Here is a 10,576-nt window from a genome sequence, read left to right as displayed (position 1 = left end):
GATTATGTTCTTGCCCTTCATTGACCGTGAGGTTTGTAATAAAAAAGATTTTGACAGAAACTTATCATCAATTCATCTTTGAAGTATAACTTTCTGTTACCATGTCTAATTAGGGATGCAGGCGGGGCGGGTCTAATAGGGGACTCGTCTCATTCCCATCCCATCGGGGCGGGGATGGGTCCCGGTTTGATGGGTCATGAGGCAGGTACCGGTATAAAATTCATACCCACCGCGGGGATGGGGATGGGAATGCGAAATGAAATTGGATAGTGATGAGATTATTCTGGATTGATTTACTTTGGATGATTTTGAGTTGATGTTGAAATACCTTTGTTTTAGACATGTATTTTTGGATATGTTTGTTTGAGACTTTAGATGGGTGGTGGGGCGGGGATGGTTTTAGGTACAAACCCATCGGGGCGGGGACGGGGAAAAAAATTATACCCGCCGCGGGGTTGGGGACGGGAATGGGTATTACATTAATAGATGGGGATGGGGATGAGGATGGGAATTCCAATACCCGCCCCGCCCCCGTTTGCATCCCTATGTCTAATAGTTATTGTTGTACAATTTTATTGGATGGACTTTAGGTTTTAATTAATAATGTTATGTATTATTATCATTAATTAAAGTCTAAAACTCTATTGTTATCGCAACACGAACCAAAATTCAATCAAATACGCAAAATAAGTTTAGAGCTGTTTTGGACCTGGATTCGATATTGGACCCGTGAGATCCATGGATCCGGATCTAGGTCAGGACATATTAGACTTGCGGATCCGGATCAGGATCTGGGTCCTTCTTTAGAAACGAATCGGAATCCAGATCCACTTGGATCCGGTCCCGATCCGACCCGCTACCATCCCCACTCTCAACATAAAAACACAAGAGTACATGTTGACCAACATCAAAATCAATATAGTTGAACTAAAGTGTATAGGATTGATATTTTAAGTTGAAAATTGGAACTTTCCGCGCTTGAGTTCCTACTTGATCATCCACCATACTTATTTGTTCAATTTTCTGTCACAACTTGGACGCAATTTGTACCTAAATATTTCACAATTTCATAACGAAATTAATAAATTAATATTATTTTATTATTTTATGGATGAATTTTAAATAATAAATAAATGGTTAATAACACTATCAATAATAGTGTTAAAACATGCACAATTACAAGTATTCTTATTAAATGCAACATGATGGTTGTAATGGAATATAAAAGTACTTGTATCTTTAATCATCGATTAATAATAGTGATACCGCTCTTCCCTCAACAACAATTGTTCATAATGTACTTGAAAATAAAATTGTAGGTTAGCTTACCCTTAATGTGACGGCGGAGGAATTAAGTGTTGATCTCAAGTTATGTTTGCCAAATGATTCGATGAATGCTCTTGGAATGATCAAGAGTTCACGGCTGTTTTATTATATAAATTTTCAATTTTGATATAAAAATGATCAATTTAAACCTTAAAATAATCAATTAAAAGATTTATTTTGACCTCAAAGATATCAATTATGACTTTAAATAGATCAAGATTGTGAAAAACTATATTTGTGTCGATTGGGCTATATGTCTCGTCATTAGACCATCACATCCTAGAGCAACCGATTTTGTAATTTAATTTGTCTCTATAACTATATTAGATTTTTAATTTTTATATATTTCTATCACTTTTACTTTTTATATTCTTATCTTATTGTTTCTAAATATTTCACTATTTTAATTTACTATAATTAATGTATAGTGTCCGTATTTAAAACAAATGAGGCTATTTTCATGAAACAGAGTAGTTGTTATCCATTGTTAATAGGAATATTTTCACGACAATAGGCATTTCTTGATAGATTCTTACTTTTTAAAATCAAATTTTCATTTCACCTTTCTTATATATTATATAGAAAATGTTGTTTTAAAAGATTTAAGAAGATTTGATAAAGAATTACTGCGCTAATTATGATTATAATTAAAAAAAATTACCTAAAATAATCTAATTTTTTACTGATTTCTACAATAATTCTAACTTTTGCTAAAATATGAATGATCCTAGCTATAAGAGATGCTTGCTAAAAATGCAACAAGGCAACCTCTTACCTATATAACAAGTCATTTTGCATAAAAAAGTAAATACAAAATTAAATTATAAAAAGTTAAAAAAAGAGAGAATCAAGTAAGTTTAATTTTTTGATTTTGATTTTAACTTTTAATATTTTTGATTTTTTGATTTTTGGTTTTTTAGCAATTAATCTACAAAAATCAGTTACCATTTCAGTAGTGTCAATATTGGGTAAAAATCGTGTCGAATAAATAACTTACAGGTCTTCGGTATGAGATCACTTTGACAAAGATGAAACTGGGGTTCGAGCTTGTTGCAAATATTGTAAGATAAAAAAAAAATTACGAGATAAAAAAGAATGAAATTTGCATAATTATACAATTTAATGGTAATGATTAAAGATTCATCTTCTTGCTTTCGCACAACAGTAAGTCACCTTTTCCACTTCTCTTATTATGTCTACTTACTAATCAAATGATTCCTATTAATCCAAAAATGGCCCTTCCCTTTTCCTTGTTACTTTTCTTAATTCTCTCAAACTTACCTCTATAAATTACATTGGCTGGAAAACACAAATTGAAGCACTTTCCTTGGCTTAGACCTAAACAAATTTATAGATGGGTCTTATCCTGCACCTCCAAAAACCTACTATAGAAAATAGCTTTACTCCCAATCCCGACTATATCCAATGGTATCGACAAGATCGATTGCTTTTCAGTGCCATTGTTGGTGCTCTGTCTACTTTCATTATTCTTCTTATTACTAATGCTCAAAGTTCACTTGATGCATGGAATATCATAGCCTCCACATATGCTAACCCATCTCGTGGACATGTCAAACAATTGCAATTTCGATTGCGTAAGACAACAAAATCTGCCTCCCAAAGTGTCACTGAACATATGCAGATAATTAAAACTCTTTTTGATGAATTAGCTTTGCTTGGTAAAACCACTGATCCAGAAGATGTCACTGACATCATTCTCCATGACCTTGACCCAATCCAATACAAACCCATTATCGACTGTATACATGCTCGAGATTCTCCTATTTCCTTTGCAAAACTTCATGAAAATTTACTTAATCAAGAATTATCTCTTCAACAAAATGATCACACCACCTCTCTTCAAATTCCTGCAGCTGCTTTTGCATCTAGGGCGTCTAAACCATCTACACGATATACTACTACTAACAACAACCCTGGGATCCTTCCGACTCCACCCTCTTCTTGCCCATTTTTAAGGAACATGTCAGTGGTGCCAGGCTAAAGGTCATTATCTTTCAAATTGTCCTGCATTTAAGCAAACTTTTCCCACAACTTCCTTCCCATCTCCTCATGCTTTTTAACTGCTACTAGTTATCGTCCCCGAGCATACATGGCAGCAACGTGTACACATAATGCTCCTCAATCCTGGCTTCTTGATAGCGGGGCTTCTCATCATAGGTGATGGTTCCTCTTTACCTAGTACTCACATTGGTTCTTTAAAAATTTCAGTTTCTTCGCATACTTTTGCACTTACTAACGTTTTATGTGTGCCTTTAATTTCTCAAAATATTATTTCATTATCACGGTTATGTAATGATAATCCAAGTCTCATAATTTTTTTCTCTTCTTTCTTTGTTATAAAGGACTGCCTCCAACCCCTTCATTTGGGACAAAAGCCATAATGGCATCTCAACATTGAGCATATCATTATCATTAAGCACATCATTAGACAATAGCACATCATCAGTTGGCACTGTATCGGACATATCATCAAAGAATAGTTCAGGTTTAGGTGTTACCTCTGGCTCATTAGGATGCTTATCAAATAGGATTGGAGTAATCTGAGGAGAAGATACTATGTGGTCAGTAGTAGTGTCAACGGTGTTACCTACTTGCTCCGGAGGGTCCATCCTTATTGGATATGTCAGCCAGCTTAGGTCATCACCAACACTCTCCCCTTGAGGACCAAGCTGGGAAAAATAGTAGGACTCTTCAAAGAATTCACAGTCCATGGTGGTATACAACTTATTATGAATTGGGTCAAAGCACCGATACCCTTTCTGAGTAACCCCATAACCCACAAAGACACATTTAACAGCCCAAGGTTCAAGTTTATTCCTTTCCCGTTTGGGGAGATGAACATAGACAACACAACCAAAAAAACGGGGAGGTAAAGTGGGAGGAAGTAATAGGGATATGAGTTTTGAGGTATGTAGAGGGGTTTGGAAGTTTAAAGTTTTTTTGGGAAGACGTTGGTCAACTAAGTGGCAGTAGCAATGGCTTCTGGCCAAAAGTGAGAGGGAACATGTGATTCAAATAGAAGGGCTCGGGTAATTTCTAGAAGGATACAATTTTTCCGTTCAGCAACCTCGTTTTGTTGGGGGTATCGGGGCATGTGGTTTGGTGGATTAGGCCATGGTCAGAAATAAATTTTTTCATGTTTATATTCATCCCCATTGTCAGACCAAAGTATTTGTGGTTGAGTTTGAAATTGAGTGCAAATCATATGATAGTATTTGACAAACACATCAAATTCTTCAAACTTGTGTTTCGAAAAATAAACCCAACTTATTCGAGTACAATCATCCACATATATGATATAGTACGAGAAACCATGTGTATCACAAGTGGGAGCAGGACCCCAAATATCAAAATGTATTAAAACAAACGGTTTAATACTATGAGTCAAACTAGGGGCATATGAGTGTTTATGGCTTTTGGCTAAGACATAAGATTCACAGTTCAAAGATGTATTGCAATTAGAAAGAGAAGGAAAAAGACGTTTTAAGTACCTGAGGAAGGATGACCTAGACGTGGTGCCATATCCATAATTTATGATCAGGAGACCCGTGAAAAAGCGAGGTGTGACCTTTTTGAACCACCCCATCCACATAATATAATCCTCCTTTTTCAGTATCACGTCCAATGATTGTCCCGGTCTGAACATCCTACACAATACACCCATCAGAAGTCATCAAAACCGTAAAATTAAGTTCTTTAGTTAATTGACTAATAAATAATAATTTATGATGATATGTTAGCGATTAAGAGACAATTTTTTAAATGAATAGAAGAAGAAATTTTAATAGTATCAATTTTTTCAACCCGAACACATTCCCCATTAGCAGTTTAGATATGTGTATGAGTTGTGGGTATCACAGACATATAATCCCAGAAGATTCCTGGGATCATATGTCATTGTATATGTAGAACGACAATCAAATATCCATGCCCCCTTTTTTGAGTTATGACAAAGAAGACTAAACATATTAGTCTTATGGTCAGAATATATTTCATGATCGGATTCATTTGTGGGGCTTAAGGAATTAGGCCCGATTTTAATAAGTCAAAGTGACTTATGGGTTATTATATGTTAATGAGAGAAATGGATGCAATTTGGAAAACAAAGATTAGCTTCACTGGCAGAAATCCCCAAAGACTTCCATTTTCCATTAATAGCATTATCCCATGGCTGCTCCTTATCGTTTTGACTGGTGGGAATTAATAAAAACTAGCATCCGAACGCTGTCCCCTTATCTCCAATTGGGTAATGATTTTTATCTTTTCCCTTTTGCCGGTTATTGACCCACGTGTAGCAACGGAGAGCAGACTGTCGACCACCATTTCTCTCACCGATTGGAGATGCCACCAATTGACCACCTTCGATTCTTGGAGCCGTAACACCGAGCCACCAACAACTGGTCAAGTAATTTTCTCTTCCATTTCGCCTGCGTGATAACCGAATCTTCCATTTATGGGGTTTCACTTGATTATATTGGGCCACCAATTTTATTCGGTTGGTATTTAACCATTGAGGTTGCACCAATTTAATTTGTGAAGAGAAACGCTGCTCATTCGTCTTCGTCATAGTAGATCTGGTAAAGTTTGGTTTTTTTTTTCTTTTTGGTGCGTTTATTGTAGATAATGATACCGAGATTTCTCCAGTACCCGAATAAATATCGGCTCTAATACCATAAAAAAATTAATAATTAGTATTTACATAATATTCTCATAAATATCAAGTTTCCTAATTTAATTATTAAATATTACGCTTTCCCATTGTTGACTCTTCCTTAAGCCCGTTGTGCCATCAATTTTGCCCAAAGAAAAATGTCAGAATAAAATTCAAAGGAGTTTGGAATCGTGGATTATGACCAAAAATAAAAATTGGACAAATATAATAAAACAAACTAAAAAAATAAGTAAAAAAAAAATTAGACAAAGGGAGTATAACTATGTTTATGACAGTGCCTGGTATAATTGCTGATGTAATGCATACTACTTTCTCTTTTTGAATTTGTTGCAAAAAAATTGATGTTTTTTATTAAGAAAAAAGATAGATATTTGATAATAAATCAAGATAGAGAGTAGATTATGTAAGTAAAATAAAAAAGGTTAAAATATATGAATGAGATAAACAGAAAATTGCGTGTCATTATCTAAAAATAAAAATGATACAAAATAAGTGGGATGGATCATATAACAAATGATGCTAACTCAAAGAACGAATGGAGTAACAATATACTTTTATGTCCCACTTTGTCTTTTTAATTGGCCTTATTTTTAATTTTAATATGTCCTAATAAATTTGTTTTTTTCTATATTTGAATATGACTCAACTACTTTTACGCTTGATGTCATTTCTCTTATTTCTAACTACTCTGGTATCCTCTATTGTATTCAATTTTTTAATTTTTATGTCAAAATAAATAAGATAACTTGCGAGACAAAAGAGAAAGTGCATTATTATTACTCTTTTTGTCCCATAAATTTGCATTTGTAAAATCAAGTGTTTTATTTAGAAAAGGTGGAAATCTAGTAGTAAATGAAGAGAAAAATTAATTTGTGATGTGACATATTTTAAAAATGAAGTTAATAAGTATGAATAAGTTTTAGAAAAGGATGTAAAATGATTGAAACAATCCATGTACAAAATACAAAATGAGAAGAATATAAGTGTAATTTTCTAATAATGTTTACATTAAGCATGTCCTACATATTAATCATCTAACTACCAACTTTGCCCATTACAATGACAAGTTCATGTTAAAAGTTTTATATAAACTTAATTTATAGAGTATTATTTTAGTGTGCAATTATTGCAACAAATAATACTATTCAAGAATACTCCATTGGCTTGTTGGAAAAAACATCGATAAAATAGTGGGTTGTGAACTTGCATATATATATTGGGTGGGATAATTCTTCTACTACCATATGATTTTGGAAAACAATGAACTTCACTAAATGTATGTGTAAGTCAACCTCTTACACTGTGTTTGTGGGGTTAAATTCACGGTTGTCCTGCATCCACAAAAATATACCACGGTAAAATTACGTGACGAATTATCACGGCCAAATATAACTTACTAAAGAAGCGACGGTGAATAACATGATGGTGGCGAGGATAAGCGTGACAGTGTGATGGCATCATTTTCATTTCTGATTTCTTAAATTCCACATTCAAAGGAAGGCAGCTTCAGTGAGACGTCGTCGTTTATTGAATTAGGTACTAATTACATTTGCAGTCTATACATTCATAAAACTCTAAATTAAAGGGCGGCTAATTCTTTCCTATAAATATCATCCTCATTTCAATTCCTTTCTCGTCAACGCATTTCAAATTCAATTCCATCAGTCCTCATACACAACAAACAAGAAATCACTTCAATGGCTACCAAAGTTTATATTGTGTATGTTTCTCTCTCTTTCTTCCAGTTTTTTGAGTTAATGTTTAAGTTTTGCGCAAATTTGACTGTTTGCTGTTCTAATTGTGATGTTGATCGGTCGAAAATTTCTAACTCTTGTGTTATCAGTTTTTTTTTTTCTTTTTTTTGTTTTTTGTTTTTTTGCTTTTTTGTTTTTTGGTATCTATTGTATTTTCAATTGAGTAAAACAAACTGTTTTTTAAAATATGATCTCATTGATTAATGTTAATGAACTTATCAATTAAGTGAGTTTTGTGATCAAATAATTTGTTGATTTGAAGTATTTGATAAGATTCATTCACAATTTGAATACCTATGGCCGCGAGTAGTTGATCTTGTAAAAATGGTGGAGTGTAGGTTCTCTGTAACAATGATAAGAAGATAGTGGCTTAAACTTTTATTTTTTTCTTTATTTTGCTGCTATGATTCATTTTGGGGTTTTGATGCTTGATATAGTGATTCAATCCATCTTAGCGATCGACGTAATTATATTGATAAACGTCATTTCTGAATTGTGCAATTGAAGATCATGCTTGATTTCTGGTTGCACTTTCGGGGTTCATATATTACATTTTTTTCACTTGAATTGATCTTGTTTTTAGAAGTATATTGCAGAATTGAATTATCTTTTGTCATCTGATTTTATAGTAATTTCGGGTGCATTTTTCAATCCTAATTGGTGTATATATTCTGTTTGGTAACACGGAAATGTTGATGAATTCTTAGAAATATGCTTATTTTGAGGCTTTGTTACTTGAATTCTTCGTTTTGCTTCACATATCCGTGTACGTCCGATCCTTAATACTCGGGCATTGGTATGACACTTAGAAACTTCTAGCCCTTGATTAAGTTAAGCCGTTAGGAGTTCTCAGTCTATAACTTTTTTCAGTTACTTGGAGAATGGCTTTTCATGATATATAAATGTTTCATTTTGAGAGAATTTTGTTTCATTGCAAACTATATGAATTCCGAGAAATATGCTAATTTTTACTTGATGCAAAAGTACCTAATGACAGCAGAAGCTGAGATAAAACACCAGGAGGTTCAAATTAATAGTATTTTTCAAGTTCTTTTGAGAGTTTGAAGTGGGTGTTAACACAAGGATTGTCTGGATTTTCAGATATTACTCCATGTATGGACACGTGCAGAAGCTTGCAGAAGAGATCCAGAAAGGAGCTGCATCTGTAGAAGGTGTAGATGCTCTTCTCTGGCAGGTGATTTCAGCTGTACTTGTGCGACTTATTTGATTGGTTTGTTTAAGTGATTCGATCTGTACTTGGGCCTGGCTTACTCCCCCTCATTATCTGCATAGTTTGGTCGAACATACACCTTACACTACCAATGAAGGCTAGATACACTGTCCTGTAAACTTCATATGTGAAAATTAGCATTGAATTTTCTATTTGAGGCCCCTTATCTTTTCCACTGTTATATCGTTTTCTTAGTACTTTACCAATTTGTTTGATTATGCTCTTAACCTTATAATTACTATCGTTATAATATAATTGATTTATCAAACCTTGTAGGCAGTAACATATATCAACAGAATGTGTCGTAACTCGTAAGTTTGAAAAATAGGTTTACAATGACATTTTTTTGGTCTATACCTCACACTCTGTCAAACAGCCTTATCGCTGTTTGAAATACTACAATATAGTAGATAGTTTCATGCCCCACTTGCAGGATTATTTGGTTAAAATTAACTGTTTGAGAGAAATGAACAGGTCCCTGAGACACTTTCAGAAGAGGTTCTTGGTAAGATGAGTGCATCGCCAAAGAGCGATACTCCAATCATTACCCCAAATGAGCTAGCTGATGCTGATGGCTTCATATTTGGCTTCCCCACAAGATTCGGAATGATGGCTGCCCAGTTTAAGGCTTTCCTCGATTCCACTGGCGGTCTTTGGAGGACTCAGCAGCTTGCTGGAAAGCCTGCTGGGATATTCTTTAGCACTGGATCTCAAGGTGGTGGACAAGAAACTACTGCGTATGTTCACTGATACTCATTTCTTACACCTTTTATCATTACCGAAGAATGCACATACTGAATATAATTACATAAACCTTTGGTTTTCTATACTTGTTACAGTTTGACTGCTGTCACTCAGTTGACTCACCATGGCATGATCTTCGTCCCGATTGGCTACACATTTGGTGCCGGTATGTTTGAGATGGAGAATGTGAAGGGAGGAAGCCCGTATGGTGCTGGAACGTACGCCGGAGATGGTTCAAGGCAGCCTACAGAGCTTGAATTGCAGCAGGCATTCCACCAGGGCAAATACATTGCTACCATCACTAAGAAGCTCAAGGGCAGTGCTTAAGTCCATATGATGCGTAGAATTACATATATACAATGGTTCATACACGTTGGGAACATACATTATTTGTTTTAGATCACTTCTTTATTCCCGTGCCTTTTAAGTTGGTTTTGTTTCGTTTTTAATTTATTTATGAATAAATAAATGCTTGTATTATGTTTTGTACTGTTGAAAGATAAAGTTTATTGGGCTACATGTTAAGCAATAGATTGTTGTACCTAATTAACCAGTATTGAACGGAGAGGTGTTTTAAGGGGATATTTATGATGTGTCTTAAGTATCGGGAATAAATAATGCATGTTAGTGATGAATGACTAAAATAATGTAAATAATCAAAACAGGTATTTAAGATGGTTCACTAATAAATTAGCTACATCCACTATCTAGCTTAGAATTATATTATGTGTTTAAAAGAGATAAACAAACTTCATAGGAATTACAAGTGGAGGATTAGTGTAAGAAGACAGGAGCTAATTAGGGAGAAACTAAGCAAGGTAGAATAGC

General features: G+C 34.3%; 1 protein-coding gene and 1 long non-coding RNA gene across 2 annotated transcripts; one reads left to right on the top strand and one right to left on the bottom strand.

Annotated features, from left to right (window-relative positions):
* Positions 1-591: 591 nt before the first annotated feature.
* LOC130807277 (uncharacterized) lies at positions 592-6,219 on the bottom strand. Its single transcript, XR_009040555.1, has 2 exons — positions 4,839-6,219; positions 592-1,050 (listed from the first exon to the last, which is right to left on the bottom strand). It is a non-coding gene; the product is annotated as an uncharacterized LOC130807277 (long non-coding RNA).
* A 1,234-nt stretch (positions 6,220-7,453) lies between these two features.
* On the top strand, positions 7,454-10,332 carry LOC130807274 (probable NAD(P)H dehydrogenase (quinone) FQR1-like 1). Its single transcript, XM_057672429.1, has 4 exons — positions 7,454-7,739; positions 8,875-8,968; positions 9,479-9,741; positions 9,844-10,332. Exons 1-4 carry the CDS (start codon positions 7,717-7,719, stop codon positions 10,073-10,075), a joined length of 612 nt encoding a protein of 203 aa, XP_057528412.1. The 5' UTR covers positions 7,454-7,716; the 3' UTR covers positions 10,076-10,332.
* The last annotated feature ends 244 nt before the right edge of the window (positions 10,333-10,576 follow it).

Source organism: Amaranthus tricolor, chromosome 3 (assembly GCF_026212465.1).
Source record: "Amaranthus tricolor cultivar Red isolate AtriRed21 chromosome 3, ASM2621246v1, whole genome shotgun sequence".
NCBI lineage: Eukaryota > Viridiplantae > Streptophyta > Magnoliopsida > Caryophyllales > Amaranthaceae > Amaranthus > Amaranthus tricolor.
Note: the sequence above shows the minus strand (reverse complement) of the source record. Positions and strands in the feature narration are given on the sequence as shown.